The 27,518-nt window shown below is 38.6% G+C and overlaps 1 protein-coding gene across 1 annotated transcript in view; it reads left to right on the forward strand.

The window, feature by feature from the left end:
- Positions 1-27,518, forward strand: part of LOC140234849 (vascular endothelial growth factor receptor 1-like) — a 96,057-nt gene that overhangs the window by 27,977 nt on the left and 40,562 nt on the right. Inside the window, exons 2-3 of the mRNA XM_072314895.1 lie at positions 20,947-21,279; positions 21,454-21,726. Coding sequence (XP_072170996.1) covers positions 20,947-21,279; positions 21,454-21,726 — 606 coding nt within the window. The remainder of the gene's footprint in view (positions 1-20,946; positions 21,280-21,453; positions 21,727-27,518) is intronic.

Below are 27,518 nucleotides of genomic sequence, written 5' to 3' on the forward strand. Positions count from 1 at the left end.
CTTCTTGATTTTGCTCGCAAAGTATTGGAGTCCAAAGTACTAGGTAGGTCATTATATACACCTTGACTGTGGCTGTACTATAATGAATTGACGATAATGATTCTAAATTGCACTTGAGATTTGTGGAGTGCAAACCCTTGACTTGAGATTATGTACAGAGTGAATCAATATTGGATCAAAACCTGTTGTGCAGAGTTCATAAAGCGAGTTATTCTGTAATGGATAGGGCACTGTGATCATGAGCCGGGGCAAGTCGTGTAATTAAGGTGAATTAATATTTGACCTAGTCACCCCCAGCCTGGACCTCTGATTCACTGATTGTCATCCTGGTACTGTTGATGTTTGTGTAGTGATTGGTGTCAACAAAGGGAAGGCTATGGGATATCAAGTGGTTATATGTCATATTTAGTACCTGCTTTGAGCTTTGTCTATGTGAAGAAAAATTTTGCATAATATGTATATATATATATATACATATACACATATGTAGAATTTATGTCTCTATTTAGGCTTAGCATAAAGTATAAGTGATGATGTCACAGTTTTTAGTTAAAATAATAGCTTTAGTTGGAATCAAGTGTGAGAGTAGTTACATGTAGCAGCAACATTGTTCGCAGACAGACATTCTGGCGAATTGCTGTTACACCATACGTTGGTACTCTATAGGCCCTTTACTGATACTTTGAATTATTTAGAATTGATAGAAAATAGTTTTCAAATTTTTTTGTAATTGCTATGAAATATTGATTTATATCCATATATTCTTCATTGGTAGTTGTTGATTTTGTTTGTACATAAACACTAATGAAGGTAAATGCAATCTGAATGAATCTCCAATTAAATATTCATAGGATGCACAGCATTACAATGCAGCGTTACCTGATTCTTTATAGAAATCAGTGACTAATCTGAATATCAAGTTAGTTTAATTTCGGATATTAACACATGTGCAATTGTTTTCCTTTTTTCTCGTTCTTTAATGATCTAATTATTGTCCTGCCCCTGTTTTTAAAAAAAAATATATTAGGATATATATATATTGTATTGTGCAAATGCTTGTTTTTCCCCTTTTATTTTTGCTTTTCATGTGCTTTATGTAGGAAATAGATTGATGAATTTTGAGTTAATGTAAAAACAAAGAGGATGAAATGTGGCCTGACAGATTTCTCTGTACAGTCTGAGCAGAACCTCGTTGAGGCCTGGCCCTTGAAAATTGTAGGGATTGAAGTTTATAAGCAAGTGAGATTTCTGTGACATCCACACATGAAAGGCATTGAATCATTTACAAGCTTCCTGTATAGAGACCTCTAGAAATGCCACGCACCAAGGGGGTCTGCTAGTGCCGTGACATGCTGTATGAGACTGACAAGACTTTCACACCTCGTAAATAAACTTGTTTGTGAACATGTTTTACAAAACTTGTTCTATGGCTGCCAAGTCATTTGTGTGCCATTCTGAAGGTATATGTGAATGAAGACGTTTCTCCGTAATGTGATTCGCAGAGACTCCAACCCCAAGCACCTTCTGATCTGGAGATTCTCCCACCTGAAACCCCTAGCAAACAGGAGACTCCAACTTGATGTGTGCTTCGAAGCGCCACAAAGCATGAAGTTCCTTGCAGCCAGGGTTCTAGATGGTTCTCTTGTGCTATCTAAGGCTTATTTTTCAGCATATGATGACATTAAGTGAGAAATCATTTCAAGCGGGAGACACAGAGCCAGGGCGGGAGAAATTAAATCTCAAGCGGGAGAACGGGAGATTTTGCAAAAATGGGCTTTCAGCGGGAGATCTCCCATCGAAAGCAGGAGAATTGGAGTCTCTGGGTTCGTAGATCATGCTCAGCCAGTTGAGATATGTGGGATATATCGTATAGATTTTTGCTTGATTGTCATACACACTCTTATAAGTTGAAAATACTGAAATACCAAAGCGGAGATAAAACATAGCTTGATCTTAGATTCCTGTGCAGAAATACAAGATCCACTCTACACGTTTGAAAATGCATTTCAGAAACGATATTAGAGGGAGCTCTTTTATTTATGTGAAACTCTCTCAATGAAGTGTTTTGAATGGTGCTTCTAAACATATACATATCTGGAAGCATTCTGACTGATTACAAGTGACGGGTGCGTATTCACACCTACAATTAATTACGACACTCCCGTGCAAATGTGGAGTGAAAGTGACCTGCAAAGCAGTGATAAGTGCTCTGATTTGTGGGTGTGCAGAGGTGAAAATGACAAAGAAATTTGGGAGGCTAATTGCTCGTCACTAGAGATAAGCCATTAAAAAAGGACTGAGTGGTTAAATGGCCTTGCAGTCATTATAAACTCAACATCCACAGAAATGGCTTTCAAGGCATCAAATTGCTTTTCCAGCTCCACCCCCCCCCCAACATTTTTGCCTGTACAGTCGTGATTTTAATCAGGCAGTCATTTAGCACTTCATTATGATCTGTGTTTCAATTTGCAAGCGGGAGAGGTAAGAGTTTCAAGTACACATGTCAATCATCTGCGAACTTGCAGGAGAATTGGTTAGCTCCTCCGTCGAATATTTTGAGTGAGAAATGATTGGACTGGTATTGTAGATAGAAAGGGGGGGGGGGGGAGTAGTATGAATCCACATGTATACTTAAAATGTGTAAGAATTTTTGTTCTCTCGAAAGCCTTTTAATGAAAAGTGAATTTACGTAAATAGGCCTAAAAATTATCTTCATTTTCGCTTTGCCCTGCATTCATATGTCTGTGGATCCCATTTGTGCATTGATGCACGTGGAGCAAATGACAGGAAGCGTTATTTTCAGACTCGTTGCATGATAGTTCTGAGGAGTTTGGATAATTACTTTACGGATGTGAACTCTGTGCCGCTCATGGAGATTTTTCCATGGTGAGATATTTTTAGAATGGGCGCCTGAGCCTTTAAGACCACCTCTCTTTAGAGGAGATGATCTCCCAGAGTACTTCAGAGAAAAGTGAAAAGGGAATATCTCTGGCGGATCAGAGAGGAATGGTGTAAATGAAGAGATTGGAGAATTCATAGGGAAAAGTGGTCTTGTAAGTCCATAAACTGAGTTCATAATTAATCCATTGCTCAGTTACAAATGCTCACTTAACTACTGTATTTCAGACTTGTGGTTAGCTCATCATTGTTGGATTTGTAGGAATCAAAAGTATAGATTTCATGACGCCATTGAGTTATGTGTCACAGCCGAATATATTCATGTACATTATTTTTTAAGTAACATTTTGTGTCGTTGGAAGATATTTTCAACGCTTTATTTTTTGTTTTATTTGTTGTTATTTTTTAGTCAGATGAAGATTTTCATATATTATTCCAATAGTATAATGATTACTTTACTAAAACTATATCATTCTTAAACTTGAGGACTTTGAGTTCTTGGCACTTTCATTGTTCACTGTTTTGCAAACCGAAATTAAACTGAATTGAACTGCACCAAACCGAAGCTCATATTGCCATGCAACTTATGAAAACTTTACACTGCAGTTGTGATCCCAGAGTATTCTAATGCTGTTTTTAGTATGCTTCCAATAACCTAAAAATGATGTATTTATTTTGTATATTGCATTGTATATATTTTTATACTACACATTGTTCATTTCATAAATGTTTTAATTCAATAAATTGTTCCACACTCAGTTTTAGATCCCTTGGTCCTATCTGTGAATATCTGCCAAATTTTTGCTTCAAGAATTTCAGAGAGTTTAAATATGAGGCATCAAGTCAGTATAAATTTCACCCAGGACTTTGCCATGGTTAAAGATATATCACTCTTCATCAGGAGGCAAAGAAACATGTAATTTTTCTCTCATATGACATTCAAAATGTGCTCTACCTACCCCTCTGTCTTTGTGGTGGTAGTGGGTGGCAATTGTTTTTTAATGATGTATTTCCTCCATGTCAGCTGGTAGCCTCACAGTGTTTACTCCACATCCCCAAAGTCTCGGTTGGTTAAAGGAGAACTCCAGATGATTTTCAGACTTTTGCATTTGAATATTATAAATTGGTTATACTGGGTATTAAAAGAGTTGCAGGATTTATAGTGATTGGAATACATAAAAAGAATGATTGCAAAATTCATAACAAATCACAGTGAACAAGGATGATGACATAGCAGCTTCACCGTAGGAATGCCGGATTAGGTGCTCATGAAAGCATAACAGCAGAAGAAAGCATGCGTGGATTCTACACAGGTGAACTTGTTAAGAAAGTACTTTTGCAATGGAATTACACTGCAACATTACTGGAATATATGAGTCTCCTACGTGTATGTCACCATCCTCCTTCTGTATATTTTGTTTTGGGTTTTTCAGAGTATTGGTTTATCTGCTGAAGGATCGCAATAAATTCCACAAATCTATACATGGCACTTTCGACTTATAAATTACATGATGTGAAATTGTGAAAATTGTCTGGAATTCCCCTTTAAGAGATCGGTATGGTTCCTCCCACACATTGTTCCATCCCTCCATCTCTTCACCCCATCTCTTCCTCTTCCTCAGGCATCTGGCATTGATGTGATAGAAAGATAATGTCAGTTTTCCTCAGTCTGGGACTTGGAAAGTGGTTTATTTGTCCTGTCTTGGATGGTTTATTGATCATTACTGATGGTTTATTATCTATTATTATTCGAATCTTTCTGGTGAAGCCACTTTTTCTCTGAATTTATATCAAATTTTGGTCTACAAGTTTGTCACAAGATAGACCTTACCTTCTAACACTAGATTACTCCAAAATTTCAAATTTTAATATTTTGCATTCTTAAGCTTGCATTTGGCTGTTTCGATTTATTGCCGACAAGTTGATATGAATATGTAAACTTTCTCATCTGTCCTGATGACTTTGAGCATTCATCTGCTAACCGTGCAAATGTTGGCAGCAGACACAGCTCATACAGTAATGAGCAGCATCTATCTCCATAGGATGCCTTATTTCTCTGCTCCTGTGACTGTACGCTGGGACTCGGTGCCAAACGGTGGGAAATATACTCCTTCCTCTGCCCCATGGAAGAGATTGGTTTAAAGCCAAGCGAATAAGAGAGAGTTAGACAGACTGGCGTACACTGCGCTGCGGTTCTTAGTATTTACAGGGATTTCTAGATCTTACGGCATAATGTTGATAATCAGAATCGTCCATCATTCACATGCATCAGTTTGTGTGGCTTGCCAAGTGTACTGGCATCTTGTTAGTTTTCAAGCAGGAACTACGCTAAGAAACTCTGGCAGTCATGATATATGAGACCCACTACCAATTTACCCTGTTAGGGTCACAGCCATTAAAGCCAAGAAAATGACAAAATGAGGTGATTAGACTGAAAATGGAGAAATTCAATATTTGTGCAAAAATTTGAAGTTTGACTTTTTAACTACATTGTACCATATGTCCATATTTAAAATTCTAACAATGTATTAAATATTTGTGTGTGTGTGTGTGTGTGTGTGTGTGTGATGAGTTATGATGGTGTTTTGTATTGACCCTTTGTGTTTTGATTGTCAGGTCATTTAATGCAAGAATCTGTCAATACAGTGCTTACTTTATCTATGACTGGCTGTCTTTCTGATTCAGTGGTGAGTGTTTAGTAATAAGATTAAACAAATTGTGTATCATTGGAAAACATCCAAAATCAGGAGAATAAGAAGATTCTAAAATCAGGAGATTGATATTTGGGTGTGTTTATCAACTCACTTCTGGCGTAGAATGAAGGTTTCCAAACAATTTTTCAGGGAGATTTGGGCAGTTGATATTAAAATGCAAAGTTGTTTTGATCGTGGGGTTAGAAACGCATATATCTGAAGTGCTGAAAAAAATGCGATCGCAAATGCATTTTAGCCAGAAACACCCACATTTCTTTAGAGATGGTAGACACAAAGTCGTTTTGAAATGCATTTATAGCTCGAACCTATTGCAGTTTCTAAATGTGTTTGAAAACATGGTTGGGTTTATAAAGTAATGCCTGAAAATGCCTCAAACGTGTTTAGGATCGTGATTCTGCTTTAAAAAAAAAAATAGATAAAGGCACCCTCTGTTAGTCTCCATATAAATCAGTACCGATTTGTGGAAGTAGTCACCCACGTCAACCAGAGCTTATTAGTTCATCTCAAGCTGGCATTCAGAATAATTATTTTTCTCACTTTATTTCAGTGTTGTTAGCATTATGACAAAGTGATAGGCTGCAGAATGGTCTGTTCCATTTACAAGTTTTGAAGCTCAGCCAGATGACATCAGACAATGTCTCTGAAAGTGTAAGGGGTGTAACGCCTTTTACTGAGAAGTAGGAATGCCTGGAGAAGTAAGACTAGGCTATGTGTTAGAAATAGCTGAACCATCAGCCCAAATGTGTGTAATCTAGAGAGTGCATCTTCTAACCTTTGACCCCATAAGTCTGGCATTGTCACTGCTAACAGGATGCCCCGTGACCTCTGCCCTCAGAGAGGAACTTGTTGATTCCCCTCCCACAAATAGTCCCATCTTCCACGAAAGACAAATTAGTCAACGCTGTTGGTGAATTTGGACATAAATGTGGGGTTGATTGAAGAGATGTTTTGCGAAGAGGGTTGATGCATTCTACTTTGACCGGAATTTGCAAGTACAGTATTGAAGCTGAACTTTCTTTAAACTTTCATCTATTTAGCTTCTTTATTCTTACAGCAGTAGATAAGCTCTTGACAGGGACGCTAACTTTCACGCAGACTCACGCAGGTCCCAAAATTCTTACTGTCTCACTCTGATAAACAAATTCTCACGCTAAACTCCCAAAATAGTAAGTAAAAAAAAAAATGTATGTTGAAATCATGAGGCATTTAAAATGTAAGATTTTCAAAGCTTTGTACCATGAAAGGGGGAGGGGGACATCCAACACACCCCCCCCCCCCCATCCTTTTGTTATTTTGCTCCCTCGTATACGCAGTGTCTTACTCCAAACTCACTCTCATTTGGCAGACCTGTGTAGATGTAAAGCTCAGTTGTCAATGTTTTCATTTTCATGTTATATTTCAAGGGTATTATAGATTTTTGTTAAATTTCTTGTGTGTCATATGACAAGTGAGTGTAGAGGGTATGGATTTACCAGTTGATAATTTTCATACTGTGTTCACATGGCCTGTAAATAAACATTCACCAGTAATGATATGAAGATCTTCTTGTTTTGAGGTTTACTTTGGTGTTTTGTTTTTCTTTTCTTTCTTTTTTTTTTTGGGGGGGGGGGGGGTCAGCAGGAGGGGTTTGGCAGTATGTGCATAACTCATTGAAAACTTTTTTACTCAACTTATTGAAAATGTAATTCAAATTGTTCTTGAAAATTCTACATAGTCTTTGTGTGGAATCTTGGTCATCATTTCGTGCGTGGTTTGAAGATTTCCGAAAGTACTCTCAGATGGCATGTCATACCAAGTTGTGCAAAGTCCGCTTACACGTGTTAGTCAATTTCAGTTGAAGCGTACGGTTAATTATGGATTACACTACAGGACAATATAGACATACCTTGTGTACACAAACCAAATGGAAAGGATAAGGAACAATGAGAAAAGTATTATAAGTTGGTGAGCACAATGTGAATTTGAATTTGAAAGTCTTGAGATGAGACCAGCATGGCCTAGGAAGCAATACAGAGACAATGAATAGATGTGTAGCGTCGGAAAGAGACAGTAACATCCTGGAAACTGGACAGCAGTTAGGAATTAGGATATCCTGAACCTGTTGTTCAGTTTACTCTGTTTTGGCCATGAACTTCCTATTCTGTGATCGCTTTATTGTTAGCCCACGTTTCTTTGGTCAAATACAATATAAGCAAATAATCATGAATGGGAAGAAAAGCAACCTCTTCTGTCTGTGGGTGAAGAGATTAAAGAGCATTAAAGGGATGATATAGTTTTGGTTGAGATGGCGATTTAGGTTTCCAACTTTTTTTGCGGGATAATGAGAAACCTCTCAATGATACAGTGTAGAACATAGTTCTAAGAGGAATTCAAAGTTTATTTGATGAAAATTGATTTTGAAATGGCCAAGATATCCAAAAACCAAGAGGTCGTAATGAAAGGTGGGACCCACCTTTTTTTTTGACCACTTTGTTTTACTTTGATTTTGGATATCACCCATTTCAAAACATTTTAATGAAAATAACCTTTGAATTCCTCCTGAAATAGTTTGCTCTTTAACATTTCATAAATGGTTTCTTATTATCTCAAAAAGTTAAAATCTGAATCCCCTATTTCAACCAAAACTACACCATCCCTTTAATACTGTCGGAGTGAAGCGAAGTGGAATTGTGTTACGCTTCGTCTGTTGTTTGAAATTTCTTCAGTGGTGTGACCACAATTAGCCATTAAAGAGTGATTAAAAGTCTTTTGTTCTATCATTCTATCAGTTTATCCTTTTACTGATGTGCCATGTCACCCTTCTACGATACCTCTTTGTCATACATATTTAATTTGCCTGTGTATATTTTGAGGACGCGGAAATATTCATTTAATATTCCATTGTATATAAACCTTTTTTTTTAGAGTTTTCCCCTGTTTTTTTTTCCATGAAGTTTTCTTTCAAATATCTTTCCTGTCTTATTTCTGACAAAGTGGCAAACAATTCATATGTGTGTTTGTTTGTTTTTTTTCTGTGCCGAACACCTCATTTTGGAAACATTTGACTCACAGAGACACTGCCATAATATCAACAAGAATGAACATAATTGAACTATTATGATATTACAAAAATGAAATGGTAAAGAAGACAGAGTTAAGAAACACACATGAGAGAGATAGTCCTCCGAAATCTAGTAAAAGAGAATATGAATGAGTGCTCAGTGTTCTGACAGATGTAGTTTCCTGCTCCAAATCTCCATGGTTTGTGGTGTTGCTTGCCCCGTCACTCATCGTATATCCAAGTCACCCTTCGCCTGAACCCAAATTAGTCCTCCGATCTACCACTCCAAACCAATTTTCTTGCCTTCAGGGGGTCAATTTGCACCCCTGCTAGACTTTTGGTGTCATGTCTCACGGAAACGTTCAAAGTAGAACGTAACATGGTATCGGAATTTGTCTAATCGCGTTATCCAATTTCTGATGATCGGTTTGGTACGACCCAAAGTTTGGCAAAAGTCAGAAATGCATCTGTAGCAGTTTTGTTATCCTTTCTGTTTGTTATTGAGCCTTTCTTCCTCAAATGTTGGCAGGGTGTAGGGTTTTATCATGACATTCATCACATCTGTTCTTCATATCAAAAAGCAGCATGTGGAGCACTCGAAATAGAACATTCTCTTTTTTAGATACCTTGGAGAAGTGTTTAGTTTCCTTTGCTGTTTTGACAATCATCAGATTCTTCCCTGCTCATCTTTTCCATTGTCTACATAATTAGCCCTGTCAGACCACCTTCAGATGTATATGCCTTTGATATTGTGTGCATACAAGCCATTTATTGCAATAAGGCTTGATGCTGATTATTTTCTGTGGTGGTCCATTTTTTGCCACAAAAAATATTTGAATTTGACATTTTGGTGGCCAAAATTAAAAGGAAATATAAAAATTCATTTTGAATTTGAGCTGCCTGATAGGGCCACCAAAAGACAATTTTTTGGGAAATTTGGCGGCCCAACATCAATTTTTAGTAGCCCCAGGCCAAGGGGCCACCTCTTATGTCGAGCTCTGGCAATGTATCAAGCTCACAAGGCACAATGCAATACAGTGCTTGTAACAGGAAAATTAATTTTAATTCTATATCATATATATTTGTTGTTGTTTTTTGTTGCAATACAAATACCAGTTTAATCTGTGGAAGATAGATTTTTGTGGTATATTATGATGATATCTTGTAGTTTACATGTAGCTTATCATTGTATTTCTTAAATCAAAACGGGGGAGGGGGGGGGGGGGTGGTCTGCAATGAAGTAGACTGATAATGTAAAGGATGGTTGGGATGTCGTAAATGAATCTAAAGACCTGAACAAACTTCCATCCTAGAATGTGTCAACATTTTCTACACACATTTACAACACACTATAGCACAACCCAAATTGGCAAACACAGTTGCCATTTGGTGAAAGCCACAAGGAAACTGTGCCAATATCCACCATAAACATTGCCAGAAAAATCACAGACCAGAATGTGATTTTTGTGTGTTCGTGTGAAGTTAACTGTGACATTTTGCAGAGAACACTAGAAAATAGTTATATTTGTCACACGACTTCCACACAATTTTATGGACTCCCCCCCCCCCATGACCACACACAAACTGTAAGTCAAGGTGCTTATTAAAGCTTTTGTTCCATTACGCGCCTAGCCTACCTAGCACAAGGAATATTACAGTTGGAAAAAAAAGAGCTATTATTTCTCACTTTGTGAGTGTGCAGAAAAAGCTCAAACATCATGATTTATTTCAAGATTAGAATAATACCTAACTGAAACTTCAAGAGAAGCTCTTCAATGTATGTTTGGATTTGAAAACAATATACCCAGACTATCAGGGGAAATCCATTTCTCTGTATTTCCTTTTGTATATCAATTGTGGCCGTGAACTCCATATGACCTGACACATAGCTACAGCTGTATTTTGTTGTAAGCTTCTCCTCCACTTACATTGTAATCTTATAAACTTTAAGGCATATTCCATTTCAGGGGCTTGTAAAGCAATGCTCATCTTGTATAATGCACAGAGTAACCAATTAAACTGGATATTTTTTCTTTCTGTTTTTGTGCCATAAAGCTAAGGTTAAGTTTTAGGGTGCACTTATTCAAAAAATTTCTGCAAGAAATTATGATCCTAAACTGATTACATTTTCTGGTGATAGATAAATGCAACCATGTTTTCAAACACGTTTGAAACGCTGATTTAAAGTGCCATTCAAAGGGTGATTTGAAACGCATTTGAAACCGCCATTGCCTTTCTTTTATCTAGATAATCGCAATGCCATTTTGAAACGTGTTTCTCGGAGCTGCCAAGGTCAACTTCCAGTATAGTGCACACACCATCGGTTACAAAAAAGCACACGCCTCAGTTGACATCTACTTCCCAGGTCAAACGGCACGAAGCAGCTCCACAGTGATAACACTCAAATTGCCATTTTTATGATTTTTTTTTTAGATAAATGTGGCACCCCGAGATTTGCATTTCAAACTACGTTCGTAAACGCAATTTGAAACGCGTTTGGAAATGTTATTCTCTCTTTGGAGATTTGTAGATAAACGCAGCCAAAGAGAAAAGAAAGTAGGCCTACATCAGATATACTGGATATAGCATAGTTGTTTGTTTGTCACTGGTGCTCTTGCCGGTCCAAATGGAGTACATCCTCTTTGCCTTCATGTTGGAGTGGCAGAAACTGATAGGATGACCTCCTTTAGAACCCACGCTGGACCCAAATTACTGCCCAGTCCAGGAAACCAATTATCTCGGGTGGTTACCATGCTCCCTCTGGTAGCAAGTTGGAGCCATGGTTTCTTTTTCTTCCTCCTTTTTTTTTTCTCCCGTTCTGTCTCCTCTCTCTCCTCCCTCTCTACCATCCTTTTTTTTTCTACCGTCCCACCCTTCCTTCTATTTTACATGATTACTCCCCATTTTGTTCTCCTCTAGTTGACCTTTGCTTTGACTGCTTCCAAGAAATCTTATCATATTGTCTTGGCCCAGGTATTGAGGACTGTGTCAGTATTGAAATAACTACCGTTGTCGTGAAGCAAAGTTTGTATTCTCTGTCTCATTTGCCTGCAAATGGAAAGACCTTGCAATCAGTGAAACATGTATTCAAATCAGTGTGATCTTTGTGTTACAAATGTGTGATTTCATCAAGAACAAAGTTTGTCAATCTTTTCGGACAATCTGTAAATGCAGAGTCAAACTGTAGGAACAATAATTAAGAAACAAGAAAGAGATTAGAAAGCAAAGAATTTTGTGAAGTGTCAAAGTTTAGATTTGGAAGTATTCAACCCATGAAAATATGACATGTTCATATCTATGATGAAAATGCTATGCAGTCCCTGTGCGGCAGTCTGATCTTCCATCTGATGAGGTAGAGCAGTAAGTTTTTGACAATCTGTAGGAAAAAATTGTGTTGCTGAAAGACGTCAGTGTTTCTGTACCATAGATGATCTTTTTAATGGATGTTTGTTGACTTTTCATTAATGTGAAAAAAAAATGTTGCTACATCTTATAGAAGGAATTCTTTCTTTATGTTTAGGAATAAAGTATACAACCATCTCAGCTGTGGTAGGTTTTTGCATTTCCCTATTTTGTAACATAAGCACTTTTTACATTACATTAATGCATGCTTGTACACTGTAACTTGCTATTGGTCTAGCTGTTGGGGGTAGGCAGCGCTACCCACAAAGATATTTCCGTGCCAAGCTTACCCCTAAATTACCCCATCTGGGGAGTCATCTTTCCGCTCTGACTGTGAGAGCAAGTAAAGAAAAAGAAAAAGATAACAAGGGAGAAGCAAAGAAAAATAGTAATTGGAGAATTGAGAAAATATGGGAGATAAACGAGGAAGAGAGAAAGAAAGGACGGAAAATGTTTCTAGGGAGAGAGGAACGGAAGACGGGGAGATAGAGAGTCATGAACTTGAGTTGGGAGCATCATCGGAAGAAGCCGACAGAGTCAATGTGTGCATCAGGTTGATAGTGGTGGTCTGGCTGCATTAGAGCTTGGCAGTGCCCGCCGCCGATTCCTTATTGGCTGTCACACTCTGGCAAAGGGCAGCTTTATTCTCATCGCAGTTTGTGACAGTTTAATAGAACGTGTATTTGGTGACAAATACCGTAATCATCACTGCAGTAATTATTGCTATTTCCATTTTTGCTCTCTCTGCTAATCTTTGTGCCACCAGCTGCAGCTATACCAGTGTTTGCTGGTAACTTTTCATCAAGTGAATGCAGGCTGTGATTGCTTGGAGAAAAATCCATAAAAATTTCTTCTCTGTTTAATGTTTTACATGTATAATCAATGTGAACACTTCATTTTATATGCTCATTATTAGCCTAAGAGTTCCCCTCACTTTACTTTCAGTATTTCAATATTCTGTCACTTTAGTGCATTCATACACATGAAATAATTAATTCAAATCTCTATTTGTAAAGGTCATAGAGAGAAAAAGAAAATCATAGTGGTTGTATAGTTTCAACAAAACTTTTACTATAATTATATATCATAAGTGCAGTCAGAGCTGTTTATTTAGTGGCTTCAATAGCTTTCACCTACTGGCAGTGGCTGCTCAAAATTCTCTCTTACGGAAATGATGCGTAAAAAGTCGTCTTTGAACAGGACAAGCCACATAGTTCCGTGAATGCTCCTCGGACAGGAAATTTGGAGTAGCACTCCTCATTCTTACTTCAAAGAAACAGAACAGAGCATGTTGGCACCTGTTTGACAGCTGCAACTTAAACCTTTATGTGTCTGGTTTCTTGGATACACAGAATGTAATGGAAAGCATAGGAAATTCATCTTTATTTATGTGATAAATGATATCTAATGTGAAAGTATACACGATAAAAAGAGTCCCCTAAATCTAACTATTGGCAGCAATATAAAACACAGTGTAAAATCTGTATCAAACTGGCAGCTCGAGTTGCAGTGGATACTATGTTTAACTTGCATAATGGACATAATATGCAGAATGATGTCAGCTCCCAGCTGCTTGATTGGGAGTATATGAAGTTAACCCCTTTAAAGACCATGCCATTTGGTGTTAACTAATAGAGCTCCAAGTTGTGCACACACTAAGAACCAGTCATGAACAACTTCAACTTGTTCATGAACCTGAACAAAAACACTGCAGGGCAAGGACTTTCTTTTTGCTTTGTTTCAGATATACTTTTTATCAATGTCACTAATATCTAAATCTAAAAAAATTCCTACCTAACTAGTGTAAGCCTACTGTACATGTATTTATCATTAACAATGCAATGGACTTAAAGGGAACCCAAACCCAAGGAGAAATGTGGATTGAGTGAAAGCAGCAACATTAGTAGAACACATCAGTGAAGGTTTGAGGAAAATCAGACAATTGATGCAAAAGTTATGAATTTTTAAAATTTTGGTGTTGGAACTACTAGAGGTTATGATGTATTAGTGGACAACAATATATGAAGGAAATATAAAGGGAACTTTTCATGAAAATTACACATTTCATTAACTTGATACCTATATATGTTAAGGGTAGCAATTATTCCCCCTGCTTTCTGAAAGGGGTTAATCAAGCGCTTTTTCATTATGCTAGGAAAGTGAGTTTTGTGGAATTTTCTTTATATTTCTTTATATTGTTGTCCACACATACGTCATAACCTAGGCTGAAATTTTGCCAATGAATTCCGACAAGTTAGATGATGAGAAAGTTGAAACATATGGAGCTGCATGAAGGTCCATGGTTGAAACGTGCACTGTACGGCATCTTGGGAACCATTTTATTCATCGCTCTCTGCACCAAGATACACATTCACACGCACACACATACACAGACACACATCCTCCCAGACAGATCAAGCTTACTCATAATTGCGTACAGTACATGTTATTTCAGTCTCCTCTTCATCTTGTTTATACTGATTGGAGGTGATCCTTATTTGGCCCTATAAACACTGGCTTACACTTTGGTCCCAGAGTCAAATATAGTGAGCCTCTTACAAAGAAAGGCCACAGGATGTGTGCACCTCTTTAGTGAAGTGAACTGAGGTCAGAATGTTTAGCTTTGTTTTATTCAGTTCTTTTCTCTCTTGTCTCTTGTCTTTCGTCTGATGGCTTGTCAGCGTGGGTTGAGTTTGGGATATGGCTATGATCCATAACTAAATGTCTGCCTTCTTTTTTTTTTCTCTCTCTCTCTCTTTTTTTTAAACTTGTGCAAACATCAAAGGAAGGATTATGGAAACATTTGTGTTCTTGCCTTTTTCCAGAACAGATAGGTGTCTAGTGAGGAGCATTTATGAGCTGGTGATAAAGAGCAGACAGATAACATCCTGTAGGTCACAGCTAAATCACTTCCTGAAGGCTAAATCCAGTCTGTTGAGTGGAGCCTGTTCTCAGCTGAAGTTGGTCTTGTCTTCCAGACCTTTATTCATATAGTTGGGTCTTTGTGCCGGTTTCAAAGGGAACAGAAACCCCACTGTACCCCTCCCCCGTTACCTTTCTCTTTCATGAATGCTGAAACATTTCGCTATGCCAACTTTAAAGGCAGCATGATTAAGGATGTATCTAGCACTGAAAAAGGTACAATGCAGTGAAAGATAAGAAGTTAAAGAGATTGTGTCAGGAGCTGAGAATAACCACGGGCTTGTGGAAGTTGTAGCGCTAGAATACAGCTTTGACCATATATAACCCCAACCTTGGCATAGCCACTTGAAAAGGTCTTCATAAACCTCTTCTGACAAATTAGGTACATGTTATGAAATAGAGATGATAAAAAAAAAAAAGATCCAAAAGATACTGGGTTAAAATTTTGCTTATGGAATGGGAGAAGGGACGTCTTATAGTGAGGTTAGTTTTCATACCAAAGACGACTGGCTATTGATAAAATAAGATTTTTCATCATATGTGACCCGCTACAACAAAATGATCCTAAAGTCGGGTGAGGTCGATTATTTGAAAATTGCATGGCAAAATTCCCTGATCTTTCTGCTTTAAATTGATATATAACACATTTTATGAAAATAATCGGCTGCGGAGATATCGATGTTTAAAAGAGAGCATGTCGAGACGTATGGGAAATTACTGTTTCGAGAAAAGCGCCCTAAAAGTTTTCCTTGCGACGCAATTGCGATCAAGGACACGCAAGTTAGTTTTCACCTCCGGACAATAGAAGGTAAACCCTAGCAACCCCCGAAATGCTCATTCAAGCACAGCGTCGGCGGTCTCCCCAACGACCAATCAGTGACCAGGATGCCAGGAGAAGCGGCTGGGCAAAGCGCACCCCGCCCGCACGCACCAGTCGACTTGGCAGTGTGCGAGCTTCACGCTTCGGTTAGCGGCAAGCAGCAAACTGACCAATGAGATCACTCCGGTCGTTGTTAGGGGAGGAGCCTATATGTGGCGCTCAATCCAAATTTTCGAACCGGTTTCTGCTTGGTTCAAACGCCAAAAACATGGCCCAGAAAAACGCTATTTTTTGGTCTTTCTTTTCATCATTTTGCTTCAAAATTTCGACAGATGATAGAAGACATGTCAGACTCCAATAATATGTCAAGATCAGAAAATCGTAAGTTTTGACCAATTATGATGCTCTGACTTCAAACTCGATTTTCACGGCTTCGACCGTGCGCGACTTTAGGACCTTTTTGTTGTAGCGGGTCACATATTATCGTGAAAAGAGCCTTTGCTCTCAAGAGAAATTTATCAGTAGTGAAAACAAATTGAATTTTATTAATCATGAAATCAGAAACTGCAGGAGGAATCTTGACCATGTGAATAAGATTGTCACTTTATTAAGAGAATTTTTTTTTTCATAATTCTGCTGAAAGATAAGTGAAAGACATTCTGCTCCACTTTTCATCACACCTTGACAAATCAATTCCACTTCATATAGCAATATTCTGAAACAGTCTCTCTGTTGATACACATAAATATAAACAGCGCATGGGTGACTAAACCATGCTGGATGATAGGATTAGTAAGTATATGCAGCAAAATACACTTTTGACTTTTCATCAATGTAGTGTGATATTGAGGAGTTTTCGACCATTTTCATTCAGAGTCAACAGAGACGCCTTCATCGCTTGCCAGAAATGAATGGATACATCCAAGATTTTTATTATTTTTTCTTATTTCAAAGGGACTGTACAGTTCTTGTTGAGGTGAGGATTAAGCTTTTAATGTTTTTCGAGATATTCAGAAACCATTCTATGAGATGTCAAAGAGCATACAATTCTAAGGGGAATCAAAAGTTTATTTAATGAAAATCGGTTTTGAAATGACTGAGATAATCAAAAAACAAGGTGAAACAAAGGGATCCTAATAAAAGGCGTGGCCTATTGCCTTTTATTATTATCGCTTTTTTTGATATCTCGGTCATTTGAAAACCAATTTTCATCAAATAAACGTTGAATCCTTCTTAAAATTACATGCTCTGTCATATTTCATAAGAGGTTTCTCATTATCTCACTTAGGAATATTATAAACCTGAATCCTCCTCTCAACCAGTACAGTCCCTTTAAGGCAGATATCATTGTAGTCTCATTCACAGACAGCAGCCATTAATCTGTTGGCCTGTTGCCTCTATAATATGGCAACCCTCCAATCCACTGTGTCAAACACAAGCCACATCAAGTTTCTGTAAACACTGGCAGAACATTTTGTCCTGTCATATTTCAAATAAAGCTGACTGGAATTGTTGAAAGATTACACGAGAGAACCATTTACAAGCCATAAACCGCATTGACTATTTCTATCCCCCCCCCCCCTCCGCCATGCACACACATACAAAAAAAAAGGGGGGGGGGGAGCTTGACAAAACCACCTTTCAGAGAATTGAAAATGCTTCGTACATATATATGGCTTTATTTCATGGATTTGATCTGATGCTTTTGACTGCACTTTGCGCCACAGTTTCACCCGCCTAAAATGGATTTGCGCTTGCGGTCTGATGTGTCTCAATGTCAATCGTAGCTAAAAGTTCAAATTTCAATCACTGCTCAGCTCAATTTCCTGCCCAGTTTGTTTCTGTATCAGGATCTGGGTTTGTTTGTTTGTTTTTTTTTTCACAAACAAAGTCATATATTCGACATTAGGTGACAGCTTAACATAGGTTATCCACAATTATAGCCTTGAAGAATACATTGTGGAACCTCATGAATCTAAAGTATGAACCAAAACTAGTGGAGGAGTTATTTATCTTTCAATTTTGAAATACTGTAAAACACAATATATTATTTGCGGCATGAAATTTTCGTGGAGTGGAGGCGATGGCCTCTTTTGCAGCATGAAATTTTTGCAAATTTGCCGCTGGCATTATATGCCTACATTGCAAACAAGAATTTTCGCATGTATTTTAATTTCACGAATCTTGGTTCTTGCAAAATTCACAAAATTAAAATGAACACGAACATTCCTCATTTTTACATTAAAGGACAAGTTCACCTTCATAGACATGTGGGTTGAGTGAATGCAGCAATATGAGTAGAACACATCAGTGAGAGTTTGAGCAAAATCGGACAATCCGTTAAAAAGTTATAATTTTTTGAAGTTTCTGCTCAGTCACGGCTGGATGAAAAGACTACTAAAGCTTGTGATGTCACATGAGTACAACGATATAAAGAAAGAATAAAGAAAATTCAATATATTTGAATTTTTCTCGCATAACAAAAGAACACTCGACTTCTCTCTTTCAGAAGGCAGGGGGAATAATATTACCCTTAACATACGTCAGTAGCAAGTCGAAGATATGTGCACTTTATTCAAAAAGTAAAGTTTTGTGAAATTCTCTTTTTATTTTCCTTATATAGTTGTACGCATGTGACATCATACACTGTAGTAGTCTTCTCTTCCAGCAGTGACTGCGCAGATACTTAAAATATTTGTAACTTTTGAACGGATTGTCCAATTTTCCTCAAACTTTCACTGATGTGTTCTACTAATATTGCTGCATTCTCTCAATCCTTATGTATATGAAGATGGACTTGTCCTTTAAGTAGGTATTTGGATCTTATAAAGACACTTTGTCAAAAGTACTTGTAGTGGTGTTGTTGTCTGCAAAGATGCGCTATCTGCTGCAGAATTTGTCATTTGCCTTTTTTGTGAATGCCGAGAGTAAGTTTGAGTTAAAGGGGATGGCTAGTAACTGATCAGTGAGAATCAGTGGGAATGATGGAGGATGATTGTTCCAATCCTTGTGGGATTCATTTAAGAGTACATTATATATCTACTGTTGTGTGAAAATTATTTGCTTCAGAACGGTCTCATATTCAAGTAATATGCAGTTTAATGTTTCCAGGTTAGCGTGCCTGGTCAGTGACGGGGCATTAATTTGTACATAACTTGAATATGAGACCGTTCTGAAGCAAATAAATTTCACACAACAGTAGATATATAATGTACCCTTAAATGAATCCCACAAGGATTGGAACAATCATCCCTCAGCATTCCCACTGATTCCCACTGATCGGTTACTAGCCATCCCCTTTAATTTGTGTGTAATATCAACTGTTTTTACAGACAATACAGTGAGTATCTATTGAAAACAAATGGTTTTAACAGTTATGAAAGCTTCACTTGTGTTGTAATAGATTTGATATTATTATCTAACAGTTTAATGTTCAAGGAAATGCTTACATGTGTTTTTACATTTGCGGTACTTCAATGGTGACAGCAAGGTGTCTGTGGTTAAATATAATGACACAACAAGGAAAGCTGTTTGTGTAGCTGTTTTTCCGCCAGGATATACCTCTTGTCATGAGGAATAGTCATTTGTTTTGAGCATTTTTGAGGGTAGGACTAAGTGTTTTATTGTTTGGTGACATTCAGGTTGACAATGAAACATTGCAACATCAGAGAAATTTTTAAAATTTCACCACTAGTTGTGATATGGTGTACGGGGGGGGGGGGGCACAGAAGAGGAACACCAAGAAATCCCTGGGTTTTAGTCGGTTTGTAAAGCTTTTTTCCCCAGATTTTGAGTGCATTTCTCTTATAAAGCCAAAATATAGAACATGTCGGAAAGTGAAGTGGGCTGATCTTTGATTAAATTCTGAAGTGTGGTAACAGTGCATGTTTTTATTGCAGAGTAATTGGTTAAGGTCAGGAACTGTAAATATTGTATGATATCATTGTTTCTCAGATAATGACGGGTCAGTTGATTCTCTATTGATGATTGATGTAATGACACCAAATCAAATGGTTTACATTGGATGGTGCCAATCTCAGATCTCACTAGAAAATAATGTAGGAAATTAGTGGTTCCAGCTGAATAACTGAAAGACTGAATTACAGTATGTCACCAGAGGGGACTTACTTGCAGAAGGTGGAATACCACATAGCTGTGGGGTTTTTATCAACTAGAATATATGAAGTATTTTGAATATTTTGTTCAAGAAGGTGTGATACAATATTTTCAGATTATAAAGAATATTACAATCCTGGCTTTAACTGTTGTTTCAGACATCAGGGTCAAAATTCAAAGAAGCAAAATTGATTCTAGTCTGTGGATTATGCCCATCGCATAAATGCATAGTGTGAAATACTGCATGATGCCAATGGACATCCAATAACGAATGTGCACTGGCACATGCATGAGCGAAGTACGTGTAGTGAATTAAGGTTTAGATTAAGTCTCAGTTTGCTAGACTAATTCATTGTCATTGCTCTACAAGTAAGTACTTCCTGAGTTTCAGCCTTTCCCCTTTTTGGGCGCCTATTTGTGGCCTTCCATTCCTCCAGGCATCCCAGATCTCCCAAGCCTCTCTTTGTTGTCTTTAACCCATTGAGGACGAGTCCCCGAGTATACTCGGGCAAGTGTCTATGGGAAATGCGTGTTGTAGCAAAATCAGTCCGTTCTCAATGGGTTAAAGTGTTTGTGCACAAATCCGAGAGTTCCTTCTCATCTTGAAATATCCTTTCCCAGCCATGTACCCAAGTCTTTTTCAGAGGCCCGTACATTGTTTTGTGAAGTTCAAAATACCTGCGCTCAACCAATCTGTACTGTAGTAGATCCATATTCTTAAGGGTTACCCCTTACATAGGCTCTGCACTCTATAAATTGATATGTTATTATTGATATAAGTGTTTGTACACAAACTTGATGAAAAGGAAAACATTTACAGTTGATGCTGTATATCTTATGCAGTGAGTTCAATTTGTGAAAGTGTGTCAATATGACTATGAGGGGATTAAACTTTGCAATAACAGACTGAGGTTTTCCATCTATGATGCAGCTAAGAGATATGAATTTGTGTACTGGTGATAAGCAGATACAGACCTGCTTTGAATTGGATGTATCTATCATGCTTGTCTGTGTTTCATTTTCTCTCGATTCAGGTATATCATTGCACAGAGTTGGTCCTCCACGGTTGGACGTACGGACGTCACCACTGATCGTCGTGGAAGGGGACAGGCTGCAGCTCACGTGCACTGGCGGGTTTAAGCTGGGATGGCTGCAACCGGAAAGCATCGCAAAGATGCACATCTCCATCAAGCAGAGCCAGTGCAGAACGCCAGAGTGTGACCTGAGCGAGAGGCATCGAAGTACGTTGACGATAGCACGGGCCGAGGCCCGCTTCACTGGCAGCTTCCATTGCCTCTATAGGAGGTATGAGGATCAAGTCAATGAAGAGACAGCAGCAAAGGTTTATGTCTACGTAAGCTCAAATGGTGAGTGGAATTCATACATGGATTAACATTTGAAACAGTTGCATCAGATTTGTGTGACTGGTATTTGTATACAGAAAGTGATAATTCCACCATTGTTGTTATGCAGTATATAGTAGTCAGATCAAATATTCTGTTCTGATTGCATCATCTTTTTCTTCCACGTTTTTCTTCCAGAGCAATTATTTGTTCCACCAGAGAGACGCCACTTCAAGATCTACAGTGGGCATCCATTTATATTGCCGTGTAGGACCACTCGTCCTGATCTTAATGTCACTCTCGTCAATGCAGAAATGGATGTTGAGGTGACAGATAGCCGTTTCCATAGATACGAGCCAACCAAGGGGTTCCACATATCAGCCAATCACAGGGAACTTGATGGGGACATTTGCTGTGAGACCAGATTGGCAGAACATGTCAACAGAGCCTGCTTCCGTCTCTCATTTCAAGGTGAGTTTTCGAATGTTGTTAGTCACTGTTGTGTGCCTGTGGGGATAATGTCATCAACTTAAAACAACACTCCTCTTCATCCGTGCACAAAATATTGTTGATTATTACCTATATAAGGTAGTTTTGCGGGGCAATTGTAGTTGGTATTTTGATCGGACGTCAAGGTCAGCGGGCAATATTAGTGGGTATCACCCTACATCTGGGTCTCACCATTCACTTTACGTGTAAACAGGTCAATCACAAAGAGGAGACATTCACAAATCCGTGGGACACATGCACCACAGAAGAACGCCAATAAATCAACTCATACAAGGTCGACCACTTCCAGCAGCACTACGGGCTTCAAACAATGACTAGTCTATTTGTGCTCAGTATCTGCACAGTGACCATCAGTTATTACAACTCTCCAAATTGAAACAGAAGCAAAAACAAATTGTAAATACATTCAGATGTTTGAAGTTCGCCTGTTACAACTGTGTATGTATCTTGGAAGTTGGAGTTGAATGATATACATTGATGAACAATTTTGCAATTATTCGACATGTTGATGACAATCTACAGGTAGTCAAATGTGGCTTGATCTATGTCATAGTGTATAGCCGTATTCACATATTTTTCTAATTTACCTAGGGGATAGGTAATAATTATGATATTGACTGGCCTTGAGAGAGATACCAGATAAATATTGCCCGCACTGAAAAAATATTGCCCTCGTCTTCGACTCGGGCAATATTCTTTCACTTTGGGCAATATTTTCTGGTATCTCCCTCGAGGCCAGTCAATATTATATAATTATTATAGGGAGGGGGTTGTCGAGCATTCAGCAACTGCAATCCTTTCCTATTTTAGAAATAGAAGTCATCATTCTAAGGTTATTGCTACACACATAAGCACACAAACACCCACACACACATAATCATTTCATGTTAAGAAGAAAAATCCAGGAAAAATTTGTGTTCAGGGTAAAAATGGGATCAAGGTGAAATGTCATCTCATCTGACTCACATATATGGTTATCATCACTGATTTTGTTTCTTGAACACAAGTGAAATAATGAAGTTAATATGTAACTTCCTATTTTTGTGTGATTTGATGTAATTTCTATCATTCTTGATTTCCTCTTTTGATTAAAGGGAACTTGAACAAATTGGGGAATTGCACTTTAAGAAGAACTTTGAGTGATATGGAAGTGAGAATGGATTCCATTTGGTTTGAAATGCAAGTTGAATCCTCTTTGCTGTAAATCAACCAGTGTAGGGCACTTTCCTTTAGCATGACTGAATCCTTATCTTCAAACTTGTGTCCTTCTTCAAATTAGGAGAGTTATGTGTTTGAAGAGATTATTACCCATCCTGAGAACTCTTTTATCGCAAAAGATAGTCAAAGCAATAAGCTTGAACTTTTAAAATTTGTGAGTCACATCGCTTAGGTTGTCACAACTCATATCCTTAGAGAGGGCCTGGGACATCTCCATCCTTTAACCAGATCGGGCTAAAATTACCCTCGTCTGTATTTCTGTTTGACGCTTCCCTCAAAGATATTCATCCCATGAACAACATAAGGTCCCGTGTCTAAGTATACGTGTATGTATCGGAGATTGCATTGCCTCCAGTTGGCATTAAAGAGAGAGGAATCACATTCAGGTGCAAGTTTCTTCACTTTGTCTCCCTCTACAAATTAAATTTGTTAAAATCGCTACTGCTGATCTGTAAATTAACAAACATTCATATTGTCTGTTTGTGTGTTAGGGGAGGGCCAAAGAGTGTGGAACCAGCCATTCATATACAGTGGTCAGCTTATTCAAACACATTTGAAATCTATAGCAGACAACATGTACACACAGATTAGATTAGATAAATGTAAGAGATTTATGGTCATCTTAAATATCAGTTAATTATTGCAAGATACTCACCTGACTCTGATTTCTTGCAATATACTGCCTCATGCATGGACTCTGTTTCTCTCATCTGCTTTGATGAAATGTGTCTGCAGTTGTTACACGAGATGTATCACAGTTATCTTGTCATTGCAAAAACAACCTCTAGTAACAGAGTATTCACAATATTATGCATATTACCAAAAAAATAAAAAATTCAACAACACCAAAATAAAACTAAACAATCCCATCAAAAACAAACCAATGTTTTGATTTTACGCAAAGTAGTGATATTGATGTACAGTCATTTGTAACTCAATTGATTGAATCCTAATATCAGAATTTGTAGAGGTTGGTGACTCACAATCACTTATGATGTATATCACTCTAAATCACTTTGAATACAGACAGAGTAAGCTGCCATTTTATCCCAGTTTAAAAGGATTTTACCTGGCTATACAGTATAGCTGTCACTGTTTTCTTTCTACCTCCATGCTGTTATTGACCTGACTTAGTCACACCAGATTGTCTCTAGAGTGTGTACACAAGGATATACAAATGAGTTTCATACTGTGAGAATTTTCGGACAGTTGTATGCATACACACACATCCATATTGAGTGGCAAGCCATGTTTTTGGCCTGTGCTTGCATGCTTTGAGGTTCTTGTGTGCTTTGTGTACTGCTGAGAGAGAGAGAGAGAAAGCCAAAACGGAAATTGAGGGTTTTGGTAAACAGGTGATTAAACGTGGTCCGGGCTCAGCAATGGTCAGCCGTAGACAGGATCTGCCCAATTAGGTGCCTTTTGCCTCTTTCCTGTGTCTTTCTTGAAGATCTGACATAGCCTGAAATCTTCCTTGAAGGCTATAGTTTAAAGGGTGAACTCACCTCCATGATGGTGCATGTAGATGCATCTGTACTTTTAGCCCGTTTAAGGATAGACCAAAGTATTCTCGAGCTTGGTTAAATGGGGAATGCGCGTTACAGGAAAATCAGTCCATCTTCAACAGGTTGATACCATGGGTAATGCTATTTGTTATTGCATATAACATATGCTATGATTAGCCATTTCAAGTGCAAAACCAGATTTTCTAGGAAAGAGGGAATGATTTACAGATCAGTATTTGTGATCTTGAATTTAATTTGTAGAGGGAGACAAATTGAAGAAACTCACACCTGTACCTTCACCCCTCTGAATAATATCTTTCTTTCATTTAGTATGCCTTGTCCGCCTTGGACTACCTAATGTAAGATGGAGAAATAGGGAGTTTTGTACCTTAGAACAGAACAAACCTCATGTAATTTATAAGTGTCTTTTGATTGACCAAGTTAAGAATTTATCATCATTTCCTGCCCCAATTGTACTGTCTAGATATACGACCAGTCCAATCCAAACCCTATGAACACTTCCCAGCTTTATAGTCTCATATCCTTTTATTAACAAGACCATCAAACCTCCAATGAAACTTCCATTCAGAACCCAACCATCTTTGTTATTACTTTGGTTAATCTCTACTCAATAGTTAATCCTTCCCTTTGTCCTCAATCAAGTTTAAGTAAATTCAGACCAACTGTGTTTACAATTCCCACCACCAGTCCCTTACACAGTACTGTTCAATGAACCTAGCAGCGGTAAACTGGGGCCATCGCTTCCCGCTCGGAGATCAAACTTGTGAGTTCATCTTTCTACATTATATCAACATTGCTGCCCTGGTGTTTTTGGAGAATCCTGTTTCACACCTTTACCTTGTGAGCTGCCGGATTCCATTGCATTTCTCGTGGGTAATGGTCAGCTCCTAAAAACTGCACTCGGTGGACGCTTTGCTGTTTGTGACTTTACCGTATACATATATGCATACAGAACTCAAGTTTCTACATTGCGTTGTGGATGCCTGCACGCTTCCTTTACCAGTTTCTCTGATATCCTTCATACCTGCACTACCTCTGCCCTCTTCTTTTTCTTGGAACGTCCATTGCTAGTGGCCTGCCCAGTTATATCTACTTTGTCATCGAATCCTGTGCTGGTGTGAGATGCTTCATCCTATCTGATGTCATTGTACCCTATATCATCTTCTTCTGTCTCGCTCACGGCCTGTCTTCAGCTCATTGGCGGATCTACCTGATCAGGATCTCCACTACCTCCATATCTTTTATCGGACGGCATCCATGTTGGTTCCTCCTACACGTGTCCTCCAGATTCTCCACATCCCTGCATAATAATTCCAGTTCTTAATGGTTGCAGCTAAGTTCACTGATTGAGTTAATTCTTTTTAATTTGAGACTCTGAACACTATCATTCCCACCCCCTCGTTTGCATTCAAATTGCATTGGAATTTTCTTGAACCATATTATGTTGATCCCTTAAATCAATTTATTTACACAACACACTGTGTTGTAGACACACTTAATAATTGTAACATTTTTTTTTTCTCTTAACGTGGCCTGATTGACATTTTTGTGTTACCATTGTGTAAATAACGTTTAGATATTTTTTTGCCATCTTATTTGTAGTTGGTGTTCTTATCTTTAGTTGACTGTTTTTCCCCTCATTGTTACTCTAGACATTTAGTTATATTGATTCTGTACATTGATATTCCTTCTTTTCCACATACTTTTTTCAACACAATGTATTCTTCCCGGGATCATAATTACTCTCGAGAACGATCTCACAGTTTTCGACCCCATTCACCCTCCTATCATTCCTATCGCTCCCCCTATCACTCCCGTTCTCCCTCCCCGGAGCGCCATTCATCCTACTCCCATTCTCGTTCACACTATCGCCCTCGTTCTCCTTCTCATGACTATAGTTCTTCCTATTCCCGACATCATCGCTATCACTCGCGTTCTCCTTCCCCTGATCATTACTCTAACTACTCTAACCACTCCATCTCTTCAACCAGTCGGTATGGTCACGATCATCGTTATGATGATTCAAGTCATTATCGATATGGCCCTCATACACTCTCTCCTGGGGTTTTATCTGGAACCACTGACTCTCAATCTCATGCATATCCCCGAGATCGTGAGCATTCCCATCGCCCTCGTACCCCATCATTTCATGACACATTTTATTCCCGGGATGATTCCTTCCCTCCTCGGTCACCCCAACCAACCTCCACCAGACTTCATTCTCCACCCCCACCTCCACATGATACCCCCGGTGTGAGAAAGCTTTCTTCTCCACCCCCGCCTCCTTCTCCTGGTGGTCATTACAAAGGTGGTCATGACGATTTACCTGTATCTTCATCTTTCCCTTCAACAATAGACAGAGGTCATAATCCATCCCCTCCCTCATCTCCATCACCAGCTATACCGATTGAAGTAGCTTCACTTCCGTCATCGGCATCAGCATGTGCCAATTCATCGCCAATATCATCTCCTCCCTCCCCTCCCGCACCTCCTACTAACCTGTCCTCCTTTTGTAGTGTTCTGTTAAAACATGGTGTACGCCTTCATCAGGCTCAGCACCAGAATCTAATCATCCGGCAGGTCACTGCCTGGATCCGTTCTGGATATGTACCCCCAAAATCGGCCATCCCTCATTACGAGGAATGCTTGTTCAAGTTCCGGCATCAGTTTGAACGTTTCATAATTCGTGATGGATTGTTGTATCGGCGGAAGAGACATCCGTCTGGAATAATGATAGAACAGGTTGTCATTCCCTATTCTGTGATCCCTACTGTCCTGTCTGTCATGCATACTTCCATGTCAGCTCTTCACTTCGGTACAGCCAAGACAATTGAGCTTATCGAAGGGCTCTGCTACTGGCATGGGATGCGCAAAGACATTGCGGACCTCTGCTCTCACTGTGAGGCGTGTAATTCATATCGCACCTCAGTTTTTCCACCTCCCTCACTACCACAAACATGTGCAGTGATTTCCCACCCCTCACCCCCATCTCCCCCAACTCCAATCCGA

The sequence above is a fragment of the Diadema setosum genome, chromosome 11 (genome assembly GCF_964275005.1).
Source record: "Diadema setosum chromosome 11, eeDiaSeto1, whole genome shotgun sequence".
Taxonomy (NCBI): Eukaryota; Metazoa; Echinodermata; class Echinoidea; order Diadematoida; family Diadematidae; genus Diadema; species Diadema setosum.